The sequence below is a fragment of the Vanessa tameamea genome, chromosome 31 (assembly GCF_037043105.1).
Source record: "Vanessa tameamea isolate UH-Manoa-2023 chromosome 31, ilVanTame1 primary haplotype, whole genome shotgun sequence".
NCBI lineage: Eukaryota > Metazoa > Arthropoda > Insecta > Lepidoptera > Nymphalidae > Vanessa > Vanessa tameamea.
Window position 1 is genome coordinate 4528992 of NC_087339.1, and position 25423 is coordinate 4554414.

Here is a 25423-nt window from a genome sequence, read left to right on the forward strand (position 1 = left end):
TTATGGTGGTGTATGGGAATGCTGCGACCTTGGGAAGATGTTACGTCTCTTGTGCCGGCTGATACACTTTGTTACTGGAACACAACAGTAATAAGTATTCCTTTATTGTTGTCGAATATCTAATGGTCATGATTTTTTAAATATACTTATATAATTTTAATCGAAATAATAATATTTAGTACTGCTTTGATTTTTAAATACGTTTTTTTTTATTTAAATAACATGTATGAAGTATGATTATTGATTCGGTTATCGACACCGTTGTGACACTCCCGCCAGTTCCGTCTCGTGGCGTGGCGAGCCGAGATGGTACTGCCTGGCACGGAGAAGCGCGGGATTTTAAACTGGACAAAAACATTGTAAGTTGTCATTTATTTGTACTAATTTTAAGTGGAAACTTGATTGATTTATGTTTTTCTTATACTTGTTTTTTTTTCTATTAAGTGTAATTATAATTGTTTGTTTCCCAAATAAATAAATAAATAAAATAAAAAAAACTGAGGACGAAGGACGGATTTGCTGTTAAAGTTTTAAGTAATGTACGGTATCGAGTTGTTTATTTATATAATTGAAGTTAATGTGATGTGAGTTGTTTTATTTTACTAATAAGTGGTATCTACCCTGCACGAAGACCCACCACCAAGTGTATTGTGTAGGTTTTATTTGTGTTAGTATCGAGATACAGCAGTTGAAACATTTGAAACATACATTGCGCCGTTATACCTTGTTTTCTATTTGTGTGATATCATTTTTAGGGTTCCGTAGCCGGATGGCATAAAACGGAACCCTTATAGATTCGTCATGTCTGTCTGTCCGTCCGTATGTCACAGCCACTTTTTTCCAAAACTATAAGAACTATACTGTTGAAACTTGGTAAGTAGATGTATTCTGTGAATCGCGTTAAGATTTTCACACAAAAATAGAAAAAGAAACAATAAATTTTGGGGTCTCCCCATACTTAGAACTGAAAATCAAAATTTTTTCATCAAATCCATACGTGTGGGGTGTCTATGGATAGGTCTTCAAAAATGATGTAGAGGTTTCTGATATCACTTTTTTCTAAACTGAATAGTTTGCGCGAGAGACAGTTCCAAAGTGGTAAAAACAGTGTCCCCCCTGTAACTTCTAAAATAAGAGAATGATAAAATTAAAAAAAATATATGATGTACATTACCATACAAACTTCCACCGAAAATTGGTTTGAACGAGATCTAGTAAGATTTTTTTTTAATACGTCATAAATCGTAAACCGCAATCTACCCTCATTCAATCGACTCATATATAAAAATAATTTCATAAACATATACCTTGTTACTTGCTGCTACCCTTCATGGGCGAGTCCGATTCGCACTTGGCCGGTTTTTTTAAGCTATAAGAAAATTCCTACTTCGAAGGATCTTAATCATAAGTCGCGAAAAGGAGCGCGTATTTCTTTTACATACATATTAAGTAACACGCTCCGAAGCCTAGGTCCAATAGAAATAATTACAAATTGCACCCTCAGCTCTACAATCACGTTACAGCAAAGTTTTTAAGTATACCCTCGTAATTGTATTTAATAAGATGTTGCGGCTTTCGTTTGAAAGGACATTTGTTTTAAGCAAAATTATTAATTGGGTTATTTAGTTAGTTACATTACATACATACATTAACAGCCTGTAAATTTCCCACTGCTGGGCTAAAGCCTCCTCTCCCTTTGAGAAGGATTTTGTGCATATTCCACCACGCTGCTCCAATGCCGGTTGGTGGAATATACACGTGGCAGAATTTCGTGCTCTTTCCGAATCGGTGGTAGATTTTGACTATCAATGAGAATGCATAATAGTTTATTTTGAATAAATATATTTGAATTTGAATTTGACAATGTTTTAGTCTGACGAGTTCGAAAGATAATCGATTTACCGTTGGAATTGCTGTTTCCGCGAACCGACCAATTTGTCGTACAACAATAGAAAAATACCACGTTAGAAACTCTAATTTAATTTCATAAAGCTTTTGACGTTTTTTCCGCTCTTCGGTGCCTCCGTTTTGATCGTTTGGGTTCGTTTTTTTGACAATTATATTATTTTTGAAAATTCATTCACGTAATTGTTTTTTTTTTATGATATATTTTGGCGGACGAGTCGATAAGCCACCTGATGGTAAGTGGTCACCATCGCCCATAGACGATGGCGCCGTAAGAAATGTCGCCAACGCGCCACCAAACTTGGGAACTAAGAGTTTATGTCTCTTGTGCATGTAGTTACCCTTGCTCACTCTTGAAACTGAAACACAACAATACTGAGTACTGCTGTTTGGCGGTAGAATATCTGATGAGTGGGAGGTACCTATCCAGACGGGCTTGGACAAAGCCCTCCCACCAAGAAACTCAACTAAAATTGTACATAGGTCAAATAATTGGAGCGAAGTTCTTGAACGCGGCTTACAGTAGAGTGAACTGACAGAAATCGTGACGTAAGGATCTTTGCCTCTCTTTCTTTCTCTTCCTCTCTCTTTCTAGTATACGGTTTTTTTTTAAAGTTTTTGTTATTGTTTTAAGTATCACAGGATTGTTAATAACAATTTCATTTCTTGTCGTTGAATTATTCTCAAACATTGTTATTTTATTTCATTGTCTGTTGTTTAATACGTTATATACAGCGAAGGAAATTTCGTTCAAGCCGGAGATCCGACGACTTCTCTTATTTTTAGATAATATTATTTTCCGAAAATAATATATTTTCAAACTTTAATTGACTACATTACCGATGTTAGGGTTGATTTAATAATAAAAAAAATCAAAAATATATGTTTATTAAACTATTTTATTAAACTAATTAGATAAATTAACAAGAATTTACAGAAAATCTTAAAAGAAAATATCCATTAACAAACAGTACTGGCAACGAAGTTTTTTTGCGCGGTTTACAGTAGAGTTAACTGGCAGAAATAGTCACGTAAGGAAGCGTCACGCCCCCTCCAGCTGACCTTTCCCTCCCTCTTTCTCTTAGTCACATTTTATATGGTTTTATTAATTTTTTGTTATTGTTTTACTCCATTCTGTAAGACATTTCGTAAAATGTTGTAAGCGACTTACGCTGATATGCAATTTTGATCTTTGCATCATTTAAATGCTATGATTATTATAGTCAATATCACATTCTGACATAACGGATATTTGAATGTGTCGAGTTATGATTTTTTCTTACAGAGTAGCTCTAATATTATGAACTCATTCCACGATTTACAATTGTACACGACATAACACTTTAACCTGAACTATTATTACGCTTAAATGTTATTTAATTGGAGTAACTCGAGGTCAACACAAATATATATAATTCCTTACACCAATTCGCAATCAAACTTTGGACTTAATATAGGGATATAATCCCTTGTGGTACACTGGCTCTTTCGACGTTTAAACCAGAATAAAATAATAATAAATAAGTGGGTGGTATTCCAGACAAACCCCTAACACCAAGTAAACTACACTCTATTCCAACCATAAGAGGAGAAAAGCCAAATAAACAACATTTGACAGCAAATTGACGCGACATCATTGGTCGAGAGCTCGATTAGTCTATGATATTCACTATGGATTTGCGAAAAATGGCGTTTTGAACGTCGACGATACTTTTATAGTAAATTTAAAGTGGATATAAGTAGTTAAGTGTAACAATGTTGTATTATAAATAGAGATATATTAATCATAAACTCAGTAGTGCACAATATAGCTGAGTTATTAGCGAATCGCATGAAATACCTAAATATATTTGTTTATCTTTTTTCCTACGATTTCATATAAATATACTATGCTTGTTTCTAGATCAAATGTCTGCAGATGACGACGATCTTATTCTAAGTTTTAACTTAATTAAATAACTTAATTCTAACAAATTTTTACATAAACAAATTAGTATCCACCTCTGGTATATTATGACGTTTTAAAGCATTTGTTTTCGCGTGAAGTGGGACCTGGTGCTCTGTAACACAGGTGGTCTACGCTTAACTTAGTCCAGCTCCTCAATCGTTCTAGACAATGATAAGCATGTACAATATCATTTTTTTATGATGTAAGGTCTGTTTCTGAAGAGGAATTAATTATTATTATTAATTTGTTTTCACGTGATATTTCAATAGAATATGTACATACATTAGAGATAACTTATATTTAACACTGATGTTCGTCTGTGCGATTTCGATTGGAAACTATATAGAGGATATCTTTTAATGTATTTGTGTGTTCATAAACACAAACGCAATCCTCTTCTCTCACTGTCATTTTCCGTTACAACGTCAAACAAGACCAGAAAGGGTTCTGGCGCAGGTTCAACGGTTTAACGTGCTTTCCGAGGGAGTGTGAACACTATGAGCTAAATGAGCTGGACTCCTTTCATCTTGGTACATATTGTATTGTTGTAATTATACAAATAAATATAATATTTTTTGGTGGTGGGCTTTGTGCTAGCCCGTCTAGGTAAGTACTTACTCAAATCAGATATTCTACCGCCAAACAACAGTACTCAGTATTGTTGTGTTCAGGTTTGAAGGGTGAGTGAGCCAGCCTAACTACAGGCACAAGGGACAGACTTATTTTCCCAAGGTTGGTGGCACATTGGTGAAGTAAGGAATGGTAAATATTTCTTACAGCGCCATTGTCTATGGGCGATGGTGACCACTTACCATTAGGTGGCCCATACGCTCGTCCGCCAATAATACCATAAAAAATCCGATGTTTAATTGTTTTGAGGTTAACATTAAATAATGAAAACGAATAGATTTTGGTTTCCCTTTAATACAATATTAAAAGTATTCGCTACGCTTATAACTTTAACAACAGTTTTTATTAAAACATTGACAATTTGTCGGCCATATTAAATATACTATGTCCCCCGTTTTCTTTGTTAAATCATCGATGAACGCGTACGGTTTATAAAAACTGGGCATTCCTGTTAAAACAATGGGTTCACCGTAATGTTTCTCAACATACCTCTTAACCGTGTCTAGAATCATTTCTGGTTTGTAGTTTGAAATATTCTTAACGATTGGAACAAAATTAAACGTCATCAATTCAACCTCGTCTAAAACAATTCTCGCTTTCAATAGTCTCAGTTTAGACGTCCACACTTTTAGTTCTATATCAGGATTATTAGTTTTTATATTGGTTTTAATTAAATCATTTGGTTCGTATTTCACTATAACTGTTCCACGAATCGGTATTATAATATCGTTTAGCTTATCTACATTGTATATTTTATCAAATAGAGCATACGGTGGTGTTAATTTTGAATCTGTAATATCATAAATTTCGTTATTAGATTTTGGAACTTGTGTATCGGCAATACGTTGTAAATTCCATTGAATAGGATTACAGATTTCTCTAGGTTTATATTGAGGATATTTTACCGAGCCGGAATGTTTTGCATCGAAATTTATTGGAGTTTTTCGACAGGGTAAAGATAGATAAGGGATAAGTACTTCTTCATTCGAAGGTTGTATAGGGACTTTAGAATTGTAAGGTGAAACTTTTATTAATTTTTCTTTGTAATCGGACGGTATTGTTAATAAGGTTTGAGATGTTGACGGCAATCTGGATTTGGAATATATTGGCTCAAACTTTGAAGCAAATATTGGCCTATCTGTATTAAATGGATATTCACTAGCATCTGAGAGACTTGGTACTAAATGTTCTTGTATTTCATTTTGAAGTTTAAGAGTTATATTTGATTCATTTTCTTCCGTGTCTGATTGTGGTATTAGAACAGGTGGTGTTTTGATTGTTGATTTAAATATTGGGTAATGAAAGGGTTTTCTTAAATTTAAACTTTCGGGTATGGGAATAGATTTTAATTTAATTTCTTCTAATTCTCGCAACACATTTGAGTCTAATTGTGGAGTGGATTTGTGATAATGAGGTGTAGAACTTAGACTGTAAGTATCAAGATAAGGTTGAGCTGTATTGTTGCTTAGTGGTATAATTTCAAGTTCTTGGTTTGATTCAAATGGCAAATACGAATATGTTGTCGATGGAGTTTGTGGTTGAACTGTTACCGTAGATTTGGGCTCAGCTTTACATGGGTATTGAGATTGTAAACTATTTGCAATAAATGAATCTGAAACAGTGTTGTTCAAAACTGTAACTAGTGGCTTAGGCATTAATTCTAAATTAGAATAATACTGATCTGCTTGTGGATATGAATTAGAATTAGGAATCATAATAGTTTCGGATGGTGAAACATTTGAAATCAATGAATAAGGAACTGGTGACTTAAGCGATGGCTTTGAATGTGTGTCATTTATTGCTTTACAAGGAAAATAGTTGGGTATGAAAGGCCGTTGATGAAATGGATTATGAGAAATGATTGGATAAGTAATTGGTTTTGTAAAAGGTGATTTAGGTGTAGGAAAAGTGGCACTAGGTGTAGGCTGTAAATAAAAAACGTTTGGCAATTTCTTTGAAATTTCTTGTGGATACCTTAAATCCCTGTTTTCAGCGAATGTTGGTTGATTTTTATAGGTTTGATGAGGTTCTATTAATATTGTGTCGAATCTTGCATTTGATTTATTAAGAGGTGTTTTTAAACCAATCTCAGAACTTTTGAGTATAGGTAAATTTAAATCGGGTGAAATATATTTTGGCCAAGATGAAACGAGACATGGAGAATCAGTATTCGCTGAAATAGGCATCGATTCTGTAGGTGCTGGAAATATTTTTGGTTTATTTTCTAAAGTGGATAAAGAAGGTAAAGCTGAAATACGAGATGGAACACCTTGCCAACTTTTATAATATGGTAGAATAGGCACAAATTGATTAGTTTTCGGTTTAACATCTAAATTCGATGGGAATATCCAAGATAAATTAGTCGGTGCAAAATTATTTACCTTAAGATCTTTATCCGGTGAATGGGGCAAATTTGACAAAGGAGGTAGGGAATCTTTTGAATTTAGATTTACATTCGATGAAGTTCGCATCTTTGGTAAAGAAAGTGTAAAACTTTTTGGATTAACATCTAAATTCGATGAAATGGGCCAATATTGTACAAACGGTATATGTTTTGGGTTAAGTCCTATAGTCGATGGATTTGGTAACGATAAACAAGGAGAAGGTAAATTGTTATGACCAAGTTCTGTATTAGGTGAAACTGGTAAAGACGGCATACAAGGCGTAATGATTTTTGGTTGAAGTTCTGGATCTGACGTTAAATATGGAACCGAAGAAGGAAAACTTTTTGACGCAATTTTTGAAGTCGATGGAATAGTCGAATATGAAAAAGGAGTTACAAAATTTTTTGGTCCATCACCTATATTTGATGAAGGTAAAGGTAAAACAGGGAGGGACAGGTTTTTCGTTACGAATTCCCGAGTCAGTGAAATAGGTAACGATGTAAAAGGAATGGGAAAACCATTTAAGCAACGATTAATATTTGATGGAACAGGCACAAATTGATAAGGCTTTGGAGTTCCTGGCTTAAGTTCTGAAGACGATGAAATAGAAGATGGAATTTTGTTTGAAATAAGATAATCCGATGCAATAGGCAAACTTTGGATAGGTGTTGGAATCACATTAGGTTTTATTTCTGAAGTCGATGTAAAAGGCCAGGATAGGCCAAGATTAGTAGGGGAAAAACCTTTTAAATTAATATCTTTATTAGATGAAGTTGGCAAAGAATAAATAGGAGTTGTTAATGTTTTTGGACTAGTATCTATATTCGTTGAAATAGGCAAAGATTGGATATGTCCTGAAATATATTTTGGTTTAATTCCTAAGGTGGATGAAATTGGTAAAGAGGCATAAGTAGATGGTAAAATGTTTTGATCATGTTCTATATTGGATGTTATTGGTGAATATGGTATAGGATGTGTAATAATTTTTGGTTGAAGTCCTATATTTGACGAAATTGGCAAACATGGAATATTAGGAAGGAAACTTTTTGATCTCATTTCTGAAGTCGATGAAATGGGCAAAGATGAGAAAGGCCGTACAGGGATTATTGGTTCAACTACACTCGATGAAGGTAAAGGTAGAACTGGGGAGGCAGGAGTTTTTATTTCAGTCTCCAGGGGCGAATAAATAGGAGTTCGTAAGTCTTTTAAACATAAGCCAAGATTCGATGAAATAGGTAAAGACTGAATTGGCACTGGCATTGTTTTTGGTTTACGATCTGAAGTCGATAAAATAGGCCATGTCAAGATAGAAGGATAAAAATCTTTTAACCTATGATCTAGATTCGATGAAGTAAGTAAGGATTTAGGCATTGTAATAGTTTCTGGTTTACGTTCTGATGTTGATGGAATAGGAGTTGTAAGATTTATTCTACCTTCTTCATTATTTGCCGTAACAGGTAAAGATGACATAGGAATTACAGAACCTTTCGAATTTGAAGCTTTGTTTGATGAATAAGGAAAAAATGAAACAGAAGCGGGGAATCCTTTTAAACTAAAATCTTTATTCGGTGTAATAGGCAAAGATGAAGCAGCAGTCGGAAATTCTTTTAAATGATTGTCTGGCTTCACTAAAACAGGCAAAAAATTGGGAGGTGTTAGAAAAGTTTTTGTTCTAGGTTGCGTGATAGAAATAGGTAAAGATGATGTGGCTAGTGGTGAAGTTAAATCTTCATTTGATGAAGCAGGTAAAGTGGAAAAAGTAGGCGAAAAATCTTTTGAACTTACATTTGGCTTCGATAAAATTGTCGAAGTTTTAATTGGCTCCGGAATTAGTTTTGGTACATGATTTGATGTTAATGAAATAGACCAAGATGAAATTGGTACAGGTGAAGTAGGTATTCGAAGACTATCTGCATTTAGTTCTTTTTTTGCCGAAATAGGTAATGCAAAAGCTTTTGAACTTAAATCTGTATACGGAGTAGTAGGTGAAAATGAAAGAAAATCAGGAAGTCGGTTCGAGTTTACATCTTGGTTTAATAAAGTTTGTGGATATGAACTAAGAAGTGGATAAGCTTTTAGTATTTGATCTTTATTCAAAAAAGTAGGCAATGATTGAATAGGGACTGGAATAGGCATTGGTCCACGATCTAAAGGCGATAAAATAGGGATAGATTGAATTGGCATTGATGAAATTGGAATTGGAAGATTATTCTCACCCAGTCCTTTATTTGCATTAAGTAACGGTGCCACAGGTAATGTAAAAACCTTAGAACTATAATCTTTAATCGTCGAAGTAGGCGAAGATAAAATAGGGGCTGGGATACCATTTGAATTAAAATCATCCGTAAAAGAACTAGGTAAAGATGGCATTGGCGCTACCAAACGAGTTTTATTATGAATTGATGCTGGCAGACTAGTTTTATAATTATTAGGATACATAATAATTGGTCCAATAAAATAATATGGATATATTTTACCTTCTAAAAACTTAGTTAGTCCAATACCATATACGTCCATGAAATTATATAAAGATTTCGTATATAAAGAAGCGATAGGTAGAGACTTTGTTGGTGAATATAAACTTACAAAAGGTGAACCAAATGATGGTAAAACATTCATTGGAAAAATGTTGTCATTCTGGTTTGGGTACATTACAGATGTTTTCTGTGAAGATTTTAAATTTAACGAAGAAGTAACAGAAGTTATTGCGTTGGGAAAGTAAGGATTTTTTTTATTCGATCTATCGTAAGCTGATTCTAGTGGCAAGTCATAAGACAGTTCAGATAGAAAATTAACTTTTTTTGAGGTTGCATACAAAATTGGATTTATTGAATCAATTTTTCGAGGTTGAAATATATTCGAATTTTGTCGATTTTGTAGTTCACGTAACGTTTTATCGGTTGAAATATATTTAAACGGATATAAAAACGATGGAATAAAATCAACTGCAGAATATATATCTGTCAATTTACTAAGATTTTTTTTTGTTTTTAGGAGATAAGGTACATCACCTTGTCCATAGGCAAACGAATAAGGACAGCGTAAATGTTTGGGTTTAAATTTCGAATAAGTAGATGTAACTAATGATTTATTTTGTAAATTTGAAACTGTGGGAAAAACGTTCGTTAAAGTTGAAGAATCTATGTCTTTAGTATCAATAATTTTCTTACAAAATGTTTGATAGGATTCATTTAGAATATTGCTATTTGTTGGATGAATTTTTGAATAGGAGTTACATTTTGTCAAGTCATTCATATGCGTGTTCTGTGCATCTAAATAAACATTATTTTTAAAGTATCTTTGTGTGTCTTGAGGTTTTGAACATTTATAATGCCCATAAAGAGGACTTATATCATTATAAGATTGATCAATAATACCAGTTGCAGGATATAGATGGTCTACAGTTGTTGGATTTCTTCGTGCAGATATCAGATCAACATTTTCATATGAATTGTCTTTTAAATCTGAATTTTGATAGCTTGAAACTCGCGATTCTTCAGCTGATGGCTTCACATCGTAGCGATGTTGCTTGATGCCAAGATTGTTTTCCAGTGCAATTTTCTCGTTTATTATACTTCGAAATGAATCTTCTGCTCTTTGATTGAATTTAAAAGACGTTGATGGTAAACGACCTAATAGTATATTATTTTTGACACATGAAACTGGGTATTCGTGCTGTACGACACACGCATTATAAGGACTGGTAGGCCAAGGTGCATAATTATACATATTAGGTAAATTACTAGAAAGTTTGTTAGGCTGTTTATTTTGTACATTATTTGGTAATTTAATTGAATTTATTTTTATAGAATCTGATGGTTGCTGTAGGTATCTTTCTACTGAATATTCAGGTTGTCCAAAAATATCTTTAGCTTCATTCAAATTCGAGGGTACTAAAATATTTTTAAGTTTATTGTTATACAATGGTGGCGGTTCAATGTTATTATATATTGCTGTTAAAGGAATTTTATCTAGGTTAGGTTGCTGTGTACCTATATCCGGTAAAAAATTACGATATAAAGGATTATCTTCCACTATAATTTCTATACTTAGAGGTCCAAGTTTATCAGTTTCACACGCTGTGAAATTCGTTAAGTTTTCATCAAAAACTTTGCTGTCAGACCGTCCATAGTCTGCATAATTTGAATCGTTTGCATTAGTAGCTATTTTATTCGTTAATAACGAATAATTTCCACATTGTAAAACATTAGCTTCGTTAGTATATGTACCGTTAACTGTTTCAGGGAAACTTGGTATTGAATCTTCTAAGACGTCAGTTGTTTCAGTTTTTCTAAAGTTTTCAAGCTCGTTATCATTATTTTCATCGTTGTTAATATTTGGTATTATATCAGGTTCCGTACTATGTATTATAGCAGCGTAGTTAAGGTCATTGCCGTCATCAACTTTATCATTTATATGGTTATAACTGATCATATTTTTAAATGTTGTAGGATAAATAGATGAATTGGTTCGTTTATTTTCTTTTCTTAAAGGATTTTCTACTATACCACTATTGGGATCAATATAATCTTGCGTGTTATAATAGTTAGGATTTAGATATCTCGTGTTGACATTTTTTCTGGTGATACCTAGTTCTTTTAATTTTTGATTAATGTCAATATTTATGTCAGTATCTTGTAAGTCATTTTCAATTGGGCGAATAGTGTTTGGAAAATATTTACTATGTTTAAGTGGAAATATATTATTGATATAGTTTATATTACTCTTTTTTGGTTTTATAATTTTATTCTTGCACATTCCATTGACTGTATATTCAATATTTTGTAGTGGACGATCGTTACCATCTGTAGTTTCTTTGCGCTTAGGAAAATTGTATGTAGCATACACGTCATCCAAACACCATGTAGGTTTTAAAAATTGACTATCTACGCAAAATATATGTGAGTATTTCCATGAAACATCCTGTAGATTTTTAATATCAGTGTAGACGCAACCTAAATCATTGTAGTGTAAGTCTTTGCATAGGTAAAAACATATAAGAAGTTCAGTACCTTCGCCTTTTTCTTCGATGTCTAGTTTTAATTTAATAATCTCGTCATCGTATCCAGCTAAGTAGATCGTAGTTACGTTACTATTCGTTATTTCCTGCTCATTGGTCTTGTCTATGTGTTCATTGAATACCGTTTCGCTTTCAGCTTGATCGTTATTAACGATATTCGTTTCGTTTTTTGCCAATATATTTGTATCATCATCAAAGTTGTCAGTATTGTACGCAAAACGCTTGTCATTATCAATATCTGTGTCTTTTCTATTTTTATAATTGAAAGCAACGGATGTTTTATAAGTAGGTTCGTTTTCATGTTCAGATATAACTGTATCATAATTATTAGACAACGGGAGACTCTGATCTGACTGAAAACATACAAAATTATGCTTAAATGCATTATCAAGGGCTTATTACCTAAGATCATAACGTGATACGACTGAGAAACCTAAGGGAGTAACTATCGGCTCTGTTTCGAATTCATTGAAAAGTAATTCTTCCTCCAAAATCGTCTCCCTATCTTTCCATAATTGGTGAAAATTTTAGGACAAATAATTATATGGTTTTACTTTGAATATTAAGATACTTGGAAACATAATTTGACAAAGTTGTTTTAAATCACGACGAGAGATAAATATGGATGAAAATGTAAATACCGTAAACTTAAGTGGACGATTCGATGAAGCTGAACTTAAGGCAATTACATTGAAGACGATATATTTCAGAATACCTGAAAAGATAAGATACAATTATTTAGAGATAGATATGTTTCGCTTCATGGTAGAACTTTGTGTAAACTCAAACTCGAACTCCTTTATTCAATATAGAAGCATTACACTTACTTATTGATAGTCAAATTAAACACTACCACAGGTTCGGAAAAGGATACACCCTGACCTGAGAAGAACCGGCGAAAGAAACTCAGCGGGTCTTTTTTTTTTTTGTCAATCAAGTTAAGTACATATATTGAATATGAATAGAAACAGCCAGGAGGCGATCGTTTCATTCCCAAGGTGTGCTATCAATCATAAACTCACTAATTGTATAGTAACCTTTCGCACACAAACGTTCCTTAACATTTTTTTTTTAATATGGCAACAGAAGCATTTTGAACGCTTTCTGGGATTCTGTTGTAGAACCGTATACATTGCCATCAGATATTGTAACGCTGAACAGCAATAGGTAGTATTGTATTAGTGGAGGTAGTTGTGTCTATGGGTCACTAGTAAACTCGTGTAACAGGCTAAACAAATGTATCCTAGTTCCCAAGGTCGGTAGGGCGTTAGCAGTTTAAAATATGGGTAATATTTCTTACAATATATTATGTTAAGTTAATTCTTGATATAAAACAGCACCTACAAACATACATAACGCATAATATTTAACTTTTTCATAAACATTGTGATCATCAAACGTATATAATATCACCCAGTAAACGTCAAACATGGCCGCCCGTTGAACTGTCATGTCGTTGAATGTTATAGATTCTAATCGAAATATCTTGATAATAATCGACTAGAAACCATTAATTTTTTTAACGATCTATAATTGTGAATAGATTTCGTCTAGACTTGCACGAAATTATTACTAAAAAATACGATATAATACGTTACACGTAAACTTTTTAAAAGAAGAACAAGAAAACAAACCTCAAATGCATGGTAGAATAATATACAAAATAAGAGAAATCGAGTGTTGGGTTTAGTAGTAGTTCAGTGTTGTGTTCGATAGAGGTTTGGTCCCTGATTACAACAGTACCATTCGCGTCGTGCAAAACTGCATCGTTTCCGCGAAAATTAAGAAAAACCATCATAACCTATACACGCGGAAATATGTCAAATAGATCGTAGTATCACTATAAGAGCAGGATGAGTAACTGTTTTGTTTAAGTGCGACAAGGATGCAATATACATAAGGTGCTTGTCATATGTCAAAACGCTAAATGAACGTCAACGAAATGTCAAATGTCACGATAGTGTTCTGACGTTATTCATATTTAAATATGTCGTTTGTAGTTTCTATTTTGACTCGCGTAATTCGATTGACGGTCATTTTGTTTGTTGTGATTTGTTAAAAACTTAGATTTACAAATTTGATTGTATAAAATCGACACAAAACCGATTCTGTTAACTCTGACTCAATATAGTGTTATCGGTCCTAGAATGTTTTTTAAGAAATCGTAAACGAAATTGGAATCCACATAAGTTTTTACTGTAAGAAAATTAAGAGCGACCATGTTATTGAACATAAACAATTCTAATTTAAATCGCACTTTCGGTCGCCATTATTCGACTACAAGTAATATTCAATGAGTTTTAAATCTGACATAAGATTTTTTTGCAAACGTATTTCGGAAGTCCTATTCTAGTTTGGTGCAAATTGGTACCGTATTTTAGCGAAGGTAGCATACGCGTGTCATCCGCGTGGCACATAAGTGATTCCCATTCGTCCAGTTAAAAAAAAAAAAACAAAAAAATATGTCATAGTGTCTACTTCTTAGTATAAATAATAATTTTGGAACGATGTACTTTTACTGTAAACGTTTTACAACAATACTAAGTTCATATTTAAAATCTGACCTCGGATTTTTGTATTAAAGGAAAATATAAAAATACAAAAAATCATTCCTCTTATCCATAAACTAAATTTATTTTTTTAAATGTTTTAAAAATAGAAGGTTTTATTTTTAAAATCTTTACCGCAATTCCGTTTGAGATCATTTAAAAGCCATTTGAAATCACATAACTATAATTCCCCGTTTAACGTCATTTCCAGAACGCCATTAAGATACGAAATAACAAGAAAATAATAAAATAAATGCTGAGCTTTAAAGAAATTAAAACATCCATACACAATACTGTAACGAGGCCGTGTCCATCATTAAATACTTTTCAAAAACTACTCCTACTGTTTTATTTTAAAACTAGCTCCTGGTCTCGACTTTGTACATTTATACAAAATTTTCCGACGTCAATGTTGAAATTTTCAAAATTCTTGACTCAAAGGCAGAAGCAATTTGGAAACAAAAAGTAAATTTCTACCCGTGAAATTACAATAACGGTAAAAAAATATTGACAGGTGACTTACTAGACTTAAACTACAACGAAATAGAAAGTTTATTACGAGTTTCTGACACACAAACATAAACACACTCACACACACAGGCGTATTACTCTGAGGTTTGGTCTAACTTATTGCTATTGTTTCAAAAGATTGTACATGCATTTTTTTTTCTTTGAAATGGAAGAGCGTGCCATCCGAACACAAGTACTTGTCCTTATAGAGATCCTAACCATATATTTTGATATTGTAATAAACATATTCACATCAACACAGACAAATCAATTTTGACAATTTTGGTTCAATAAAGTCGGGTCGACTAAGCAACCAACCTGATTCCCATATCTTGGAAAACATGTAAAGCTGTTGGTTCTGAAGCTGTTCTGAGCCTGAGCTTTCCGGTCCCATCAGATAATGAGATCACTTTCGTACGTAGTTAGTTGGACTCCCATGAGTTTAGGCACAGTGCCCAAAATCGGTCCTATGACATCAACATATCATACGTCATAAAATAAACTTATATTCAATATTTCAGCTTCCTAGGCTCAGCAGTTCTGGCGTTGATGCGATATTGTTATGTTACATAAATTTTAACAGCCTCGGTCTAAGCTGGCTTATAGACTATTTCTAAGCGTGACATTCGCTTCACAATTAAGATTTGTCATCGGGGTTCCCTTAAACCTTACCGTTTATGATCACCTGGTACGTAAATCCCGTAATTGTCATTCTATATATTTATCTATGGATCTATTTTTAAATTAACTGTCTCGTTGGTATAGGGTAATCCCGCTGAGCTTGTTTCGCAGGGTTTTCTCAGGTCCGAGGTGTTCATTTCCAAACCAGTGGAATTTTTTGATTATCAGTAAGCAACGGGAACGCTTCTATATTGAATAAATGTTTGACTTTGACTTTGAGTGTACCGCTTACTAAATCATGCCATTTTGTTACAAAACCGGCTATTTATTCAAATTGATGTCATTAATTTTATAATAGATCTCACTGCCTATGATATCCTGGTACATAAATATTATAATTGTTATTGTATAACTGTTATATTTCTTCCTTTTTGGTGTCACATTTTCTCTTGCCTTCACACGATCTGTGATTTCGTGAAAAGGTACGGAATTGTGTTACAGAAAACCGGGGAATCCCGAGTTATTTGATTTGACCAATGAGCGCGTGCGGTGTGAGATGGTGCCAACCTATTTTCCGAGAGACTATAATGCTATTTGTGTTGTTATCTTTGAATTTAGTGTTATGTTGATCTAGCTTTTTGGTCATGGATGAGATGAGCATACTTAGACATTTATTCCATATGGGACGCGTAGAGGCAGCCCTGAGCTGCAAAATTCGAGACTTCTATCTACATGCTGTCGTGTCAACGATTTTTCGTTAGGAATCGGCGTAAAAGGCTTTAGTCTTGTTTCATGACATCGTCATCTTGGACTGGAAAATGTATCCAACGTCCTCTCGACCTTTCTACAGGATATCCTGATAGGCAATGTAACGTATCACGTTATATTGATACAATCCTACAGCATCACCACGGATGCGGATCCAGGTTACGTTCTTACTTACAAAAGCCTTAGCAATGGATATTATTTTCCATGGTCACTGGGATCTATCGATAAAAGATAGATATGTAACCATTGTCGTTTTCGACGACTATCTTAAGCTAACCAAGAATAACTTAGCGAACATATGAACGGACGCTAATATTGACTTCTTCCTATAATATTTACTTTCTTAATAAGTAGTTGCGTTTAGTTTAAGATGATGTAGTCAAATCGTTTTAAAGTAACAAAATAGGATTATCTATACAGATATTATAAATGCGAAAGTCGCTCTGCCTGTCTGTTAGGCTTTCATTGCCCCTAAACAAACCGAATTTAATGAATTTGGTTTTAAAACAAGCTTGAACCTCAAGGATGAACAAAGGCCAGACATTTTTACACCCAAAACCTACAACCTACAGCTCTGGGCGAATAGTCGTTTGGAAATAAATTAATTTGAAACAATTATTTTCGCTCACAGCAAATGGACTTTGTAGTATAATTCAATTATAGAATTTGTGATTTGGCTGAGTTTGTACTGCATGCGATATGTTTGTTTTTATTTGTCACCTAGTGGATGGAACACAGAGATTTGTGTTTACCTTTCGTTTCAGGATTGGCATTTGTTTTTCAAATAGAGGACATTTTTGCCCTTAAAAAAAGCAAGCTAACAATTCTCCTAATTTTTCAGTGTATGTTCTCGAAACAAACAAAATTAGTTATCTAGTTTATTTTACTGTTGGGTAGTCTGTTGGTCCTTATTATATGGCGCTGGTTGGAGAAGCTTTAAGCGTTGTTGTAATGTTATATATTTATAGCGTAAGCCGATTTTTGTCCCAGTGATTATGGGACGATAGCTGCACATAAAAAATCGGCTATGGTCTCATTTTGAAGAGCTCCAGCCGTAGATGTGCTGAGAATTAAAGAGGAATCTTGATTGCTCTTTACTAAATTGTTTGCTGATGTCTGATGACGACGAAGAACACGAGAAAGATTACTCGGATGGAAGGGGACTTAACTCGCCGAGTTATCTATACAAATAATAAAATTGGAGTGTATGTTTGTAATATATAAATGTATATGTATGTATAATGTAATATATAAAATATGCCCATATTAAATAATGCCCAGCTAGTATCTAATAAACTCATATTTTGCTATTGTATCCGATTTCAGAAAAATGAATGTTATCGATTTCCGAATGTCACTCGTCACTCGTATAGCTTTAAAAATGAATACGAGATGTTTTCCCGCGCAAAATTAGAAATATAAGATGGCGGTCACGCATTTGACGTAAATAGGAGATTTTTGTCAATATTGATTATATTTTAACCTCAGACTTATAAGGTATATAAAATAAAACTAATAATAAAAAAATATTATTATCGTGAGAAAATCTTTGAGACTTTCTTCAAGTGCTCCCCCAAAAGGGGGGGGGGGGGAGACTTCAGTCCAGTATTGGGCCATTTACTAATACTTTTCTATATAATTACAACAAAGTCCTAACGCTGTCTGTTTAATTATCTGAACGCGATGAAGTCAAAAACTATCGAACAGATTTTTATACCGCTTTCAACAATGGCCGGAGTGGTTGTGGTGGTGGTGACGAAAATAATCTATTTATTCCATACGTACGAAGCGACCGATATCTAGAACACATAAAAGTCTCAAAGGCGGATAAATTATAATTTTTCTATATATAGATTTGAGAGTCGCTCAGTGTTGTCAGAACTCTGAAGCATAAGTCAACAAAATGGCCGACTTAAAAGCAGACATTTGCAATTATAATGGGGAGAGCTTTGAGATTTTTTTTCAAGTGACAGTTAGTTTAACTTAAATTTGAAAAGCTTTTGCTGTTGTGTATTATTTCTTTTATGTTATATATGTAGGTGAACGGGCGAATGAGCTCCGTGGTTATAAATGGTCGCCATAGACATGGGTCTGTAAGATATATCTATATTAATAATGCAGGTCTACGATAGACCCGAACGAAACCTATCCACAATTATAGATCGTTAAAAAATAATGATTTTCAGTCGACAACGTACAGGGTTATTGGTAATTCGACGTATTCCCGCTAGGAGGTGATAGGGGTGACTATTTGCGATAATTTTAACCCCCATGTGCATTATGCAAAAGTGAAACATTTTTGAGTTATCACGTTTTTTAGATTTTTTCAAAGTAAGTCAAAAATGCAAATTCAAAAATTTATTTTAAAAAAAGCATCAATTAAAATCGATTTTTTTCTTCTTATTTGTAAAAACGATTAAACGCTTGTTATTTATCAATATTAAAATAGTAACTATCCGTCCAAATTTAAAAATGCGAGACGGAAAAATATATTATTTCAATATTTTTTTGATTTTTTTTGAGACATTCAAAGAGCGAATTTATGTTTTGTCGTGTACGTCGAATTACCAATTTCCGCGTGGTATATCCGCAAGATTCGTATGATCGAGATATTTCGATATCAAATCCATGAAATTCAATCACATGACAGTTCAACGGGCGGCCATGTTCGACGTTTACGGGTGCGTTCGGAAAGCTGTGTAATGAATGATTATTGTTAGATTTCACCACCTCAATATAAAACATAGATGTTTGATAATAAAACCGTTTATGTAAAAGTTATACGAAAAGTATAATTTAAACCGTATTTGTTTAGTTTAATTTATTTAACTCGAGCGAAGCCGAGTTTTTATCTAGTATATAATCAGCCTGTAAATTTCCCACTGCTGGGCTAAGGCCTCCTCTCCCGTTGAGGAGAAGGTATGGAGCATATTCCACCACGCTGCTCCAATGCGGGTTGGTGGAATACACATGTGGCAGAATTTCGTTGAAATTAGACACATGCAGGTTTCCTCACGATGTTTTCCTTCACCGCCGAGCACGAGATGAATTATAAACACAAATTAAGCACATGAAAATCCAGTGGTGCCTGCCTGGGTTTGAACCCGAAATCATCGGTTAAGATGCACGCGTTCTAACCACTGGGCCATCTCGGCTCTTATCTAGTATATAATATAATAATTTCTCATTTAACCAATGTGTCACCAAACTTGGGAACTAAGATGTTAAGAAACTTGTAGTCTATTCTATATCTATATAACTATGTCTGTCTGTCTGTCTGTATGCCTGTAACGCTTTCACGACTAAGCCTCTGAACAGAACTTAAAAAATATATATAAAACAAAGCAAGCTTGATACCCAAAAAAGGATATAGGCTACTTTTTTATACCTAGCCCACCTAAAACCCACGACAGCCACCCCCACGCCCCACCTAACGCGATCGGAGCCGAATGAACGTTGCTTTTTCTAAAGACATTCTGTTGTATATTTAGTATCAGAATTGCACACGTGCGAAGCGGGGCGGGTCGCCAGTTAAATATATACTAAACGTTGGCAGTATTTAAAAGCTGATCTGTAATTTCGTGCAGTCCTGATTCATGACCGTTTACACCTGTAATGATTTATTCACCTAGATTTAATACCCTGTATCTACTGCTAAGTGAATTTGTTAATGATAAGTCCATGGTGTAACTATTTCCAATAAATAAATAAATAAATGACGGTGCACTTAAAAATGATACTCACATTTTGTAATCCAGTAGTTCCTTATTGTTTTTTTCATATCGCTTGGGGATATATTTATGCTGACATATTTAGATCGGTCCCTGAAAAGATATATAACTAGGTAACCAATAGATTTTTTTTTTTATATTTTATGGCATTGGTTGACGGACGAGCATATGGGCAGCCTGAATGTAAGTGGTCACGACCGCCCATAGACAATGGCGCTGTAAGGAATATTATCCATTCTTGGGAAGCTTTTTTTTATGATATCGGTAGGCGGACGAGCAAATGGGCCACCTGATGGTAAGTGAGAAATATTAACCAATCCTTACATCACCAATGCGCCACCAACCTTGGGAACTAAGATGTTATGTCTCTTGTGCCTGTAGTTACACTGGCTCACTCACCCTTCAAACCGGAACACAGCAATACTGAGTACTGCTGTTTGGCGGTAGAATATCTGATGATTGGGTGGTACCTACCCAGACGGGCTTGCACAAAGCCATATACATAAACATATATCTTAAAATGGAAAGTATGTTTTTATTTATTTATTCCATATTTATTAAATATCAATAACGATGTTTAACATATGTCGGTCTGTCCGGGAAAGCCGTATATTCTTTTGTCATGGTCAGCTTAGTTCCAAAAAAAAAAAAAAAAATTGACTTACCAATATTCTTTAAAAATGAACAGATTACAAATCTGATCATATTGCAAATCGGAACCGGAGTGTTATCGCGAAAAAAAGACCGCGTAAATAATTTTAAAAAAAAAAATTGAAAAAAAAAATATTATTTACAATTTAGCTAATGAACTCTCCGAAGTTATGTTTTGAAAAACTCGAACGTAACGAATCGTGGCTGAGATTATGTTTTTAAAATGTTTAATAGAAAATCGTAGCCATTTTTAATTATTATTAAACTACGTTTTTACGTACGCCACGTCAACCATAGAATTTAATATATTATTTTAATTATAACATATATATATATAGAAGCAAAATACCACTCCCTGATTAATCACGAAATCTCAGAATAACACCTAAAAAGTGGAATTTTAGCAGTTAGGTTCCTTATAGTGTAGACATCCGCATGATAAACGGATATTACGAAACTCCATCCCTAAGAGGCAAAACGGGGGTTAGAATTCCGTCTGAAATGTCTATGTTTATGAAGCAAGAGACTTGAAATTTAAAATGTATGCTCTTTAAACGGTTTTGTGTACTAATAATGTATCTTTAAACAACCTTTTGGAGCTTTAACATGCTAGTATTAAATAAGAACAGAAAAAGAAATATTGCGTGATTTCTGCCAGTTCTACTGCAAGCGTCAAAGAACTTCATTCCAAAAACATTCCACCATCACTCCAAAGCCCTACCAACATTGGAATCAAACCCCTGCCAAGTCGGTGCGAAATGTATCTTTACATACTATAAAACAAAGTCGCTTACCGCTGTCAGTCCCTGTGTGTGCTTAGATCTTTGAAATTACACAACGGATCTTGATGCGGTTTCTTTTAATAGATAGATTGATTCACGAGGAAGGTTTATATGTATAATATATGCACAATATAGTAGAGAAACGCTGATCATTTTAGAGAAATTCTGTAGTATATTTAGTATCAGCATTGCAGCCGAGATGGCCCAGTAGTTAGAACGCGTGCATCTTAACCGATGATTTCAGGTTCAACCCAGGCAAGCATCACTGAATATTCATGTGCTTAATTTGTGTTTATAATTCATCTCGTGCTCGGCGGTGAAGGAAAACATCGTGAGGAAACCTGCATGTGTCTAATTTCAACGAAATTCTGCCACATGTGTATTCCACCAACCCGCATTGGAGCAGCGGTGGAATATGCTCCATAACTTCTCCTCAAAGGGAGAGGAGGCCTTAGCCCAGTAGTGGGAAATTTACAGGCTGTTTATGTATGTATGTTATGTATTGCACCCGTGCGAAGCTAATGAGGGTCGGTAGTATTTAAATAAATATAATCAAACTCAAAACTCAAACTCAAATTCCTTTATTCAACATAGAAGCATTACACTTACTTATTGATAGTCAAGTTAAACACTACCACCGGTTCGGAAAAGGAAACACCCTGACGTGAGAAGAACCGGCGAAAGAAACTCAGCGGGTCACTTGAGTAAAACAATTCTTCGTCAATAATAATTAATTCTGTAGGAAAATTCCATAAAGAATGCCGTTATGTTCGAACATCAATTATTCAAATCAAAACACACAAATTAAAATACTTCGCACAGACAATCGGCTTGGTTTTGATCAAATAAAGCGGATTTTCCATCCGAAATTCATCGAATTCCAACGTTCGTACAAAGTTTAGCGCTGAGGGTTTGTTTGTTATTTAATAAAAGTGATAATTAATTATTGATTTCGTTGAAATATTGTCAAAATTTTCGTCCAACGAATATCAGATATCGTATCCAGATACAAGGTACAAATATTTACTTGGGGATCAGGGCCAGACCGTAAGTTTCGGGGCTCCTGGGCTGACACTACTTGGGGGCCCATCTAAGACATATCTGAACGTAGACTTGAATTAAATTAATTGAATGGGTTTGATTAATTGCAGGATTCGCGGGGCTGCAACCATACGATCTGCTTAATTTAATAAAGTTATGGATTCTATCGCATTTTTTACTTTAACTTGACTTATCTGGGGCACCCTTGAATCCACGGGGCCCTGGGCTGAAGCCCAAAATGGTATGGTAGATCCGGCTCTGCGTTTGAGTGGGTATTAGCCGAGACGTCCACTGCTGGACAAAAGCCTCGCTCGAGGATTTCTAGGATCTTTATAGTATTGCGATATCTGCTTCTAAAGGGAGCTTGGTATTTATTTTTGGAGATTCTTTTGATGCCTCACAACATAGTGTAAAACAAAGTCGTTTCCCGCTGTCTGTCTGTCCCTGTGTACGAACTTTAAAACTACGCAACGGATTTTGATGCGGTTTTTTTTAATAGATAGAGTATTCAAGAGGATTGTTTATATGTATGAGAAACACTGTTAATTTCAGAGGTTTATAATGTGATTTCGTAAATAAACACATTCGTTACGCTTACATTGCAAACGCTGGCTGAATCCTACGAGATAGATCAAAATAATATACTACAGTATTGTACACCTTAAACAGGTCTAAAATAAACTTTTCGATGGTATATATCTATGTCTTAGGGATAATCCAAGATAACCATGCCTAAGTAAAATAACAATATAACCAATACAGCATTAATCCTTATCCAATTAAGTACCTTAAATACATTATGTGTTAAATATAGATCAATGTAACCCTTTTTCCACCTAGATGTCCGAAAATCCACAACAGCGCGATTTTTAAGACATTTTCTGCCTCGCACTCTGTGGAACCAGCTTTCGCCGACGGTTTTTCCGAACCGATACGACTTGGGAACCTTCTAGAAAAGAGCGTACTCTTTCCTGAAAGGCCGGCAACGCACCTGCAAGCCCCCCGGTGTTGCAGATTTGCAGATGTCCATAGGCGGTGGAAGTCACTTTCCATCAGGTGAGCCTCCTGCTCGTTTGCCATCTACGTGCGAAGCCGGGGCGGGTCGCTGCTTATGAAGTATAATCAGATCTGTATGATGAACTTACATTTTTACTTCAACTTTAATATTTATAATAATTACTCAGAAATATTCAAGCGACGTTATCTTTTTAGAACAATTAATCTATTGACAAGAAACATCAAAAGTAGATTTCTGTAATATTTTAATGTGTCACATACATGAAGCCGAGATGGCCCAGTGGTTAGAACGCGTGCATCTTAACCGATGATTTCGGGTTCAAACCCAGGCAGGCACCACTGAATTTTCATGTGCTTAATTTGTGTTTATAATTCATCTCGTGCTCGGCGGTGAAGGAAAACATCGTGAGGAAACCTGCATGTGTCTAATTTCAACGAAATTCTGCCACATGTGTATTCCACCAACCCGCATTGGAGCAGCGTGGTGGAATATGCTGCATACCTTCTCCTCAACGGGAGAGGAGGCCTTAGCCCAGCAGTGGGAAATTTACAGGCTGATTATGTATGTAAGTTATATTGGACTAGCTTATTATAATCAATTGAATAAAATAATGATTATTAAAGTCGATTCCCATTTTGCTACACTTTATTGTTTACTAGTTGCTGTACGCGACTTCGTTCGAGTTTTAAGAGGTTGGTTGTTATGTTATAGGCATAAAGAAGCAGTCCGTCCTCGTGGTTCAAGCTCTTTTTTATGAAAATGTCATCAAATTCGGTTCAGTGATTTGCCCGTGAAAGACAAACATACAGATATACTTCGGCGTTTGTAATATTAGTATAGTATACAATAATCTTAGGGGTGTTTTTTTCTCTGACGTATAAAAATTCATCAAAAATCAAATATCAACTGTATTTTGTGTTGTTGTAGTTGTTACTATAATAAAATTCCGCAGACATTTTTAACTTTGCCGTTTCATACATTCAAGTCAATTGTATAAAATACATTAGTAAAGAAGGCATATTATTCGATACAAGATTATATTGATGATAAAAAAGCGTGGAGTTAACGCTCGTTGACTTCCAGGCGGGAGACGTGACATACATATATAATTGTATTCAACTAACACGACTGTATTTTTAGATGTCGAAAAAGAGTAACTACTGAGTTTCTCGCCGGTTCTTCTCGGTAGAATCTACATTCCGAACCGGTAGTAGCTTTACTTTAAATAGTTTGTTAAATGACGATTCAAAAGTGCTTGTAAAAGCCTACTCGAATAAAGTATTTCATTTGATTTAAAAGTTGATTAATAAAAATAATAACATTATTTATTTTGATTTTATTACTTAAACATGAGTACTCGAACATATAACGTACTTAAACATTTAAAATACATTCGTGTATGAAGCAGTCACTACATACATGTTCTAATCGAATACAGATTAAAAAAAAAATTATAGCTCTGATATGATTCTGCAAAATGTTTTTAATTAATATTGAACTGAACCAGAGACCAAAATAATGTACCAAAGTACACACCTTAAAAATGTCTAAAAAAAAGTCACGGATGTTATATGTCTATCTTAGAGGTAACCCACAGTAACCATATTTTATACTTTACTTTTTGCGAGAAATAAGAGCTTATTTAGGAAGCGATTTTAAGCAATACAGCATTAAATACATTGTGGGTTTAATAAAGATCAATATGGTCATTTACAGCGTGTAATTTCAATGAATATTTTCGAAGATATTACAGATTTAAAATGCAGGGACATAGCGGTTTGTATTGTTTAATAACAAAAAAACAAGACTGCAAAACTGTGAATGTTGTAAGACATTCTGTAGTATACTTAGAGGCAGCATTGCAC

The 25423-nt window shown here is 34.2% G+C and overlaps 1 protein-coding gene across 1 annotated transcript; it reads right to left on the reverse strand.

Annotated features, from left to right (window-relative positions):
• Nucleotides 1-249: 249 nt before the first annotated feature.
• On the reverse strand, nucleotides 250-20137 carry LOC135194514 (uncharacterized). The gene is made up of 6 exons (XM_064220058.1): nucleotides 20080-20137; nucleotides 12529-12602; nucleotides 10860-12240; nucleotides 5643-6095; nucleotides 4973-5273; nucleotides 250-316 (listed from the first exon to the last, which is right to left on the reverse strand). The coding sequence occupies exons 1-6, from the start codon at nucleotides 20114-20116 to the stop codon at nucleotides 250-252; spliced, it is 2313 nt and encodes a 770-aa protein (XP_064076128.1). The 5' UTR covers nucleotides 20117-20137.
• Nucleotides 20138-25423: the final 5286 nt, after the last annotated feature.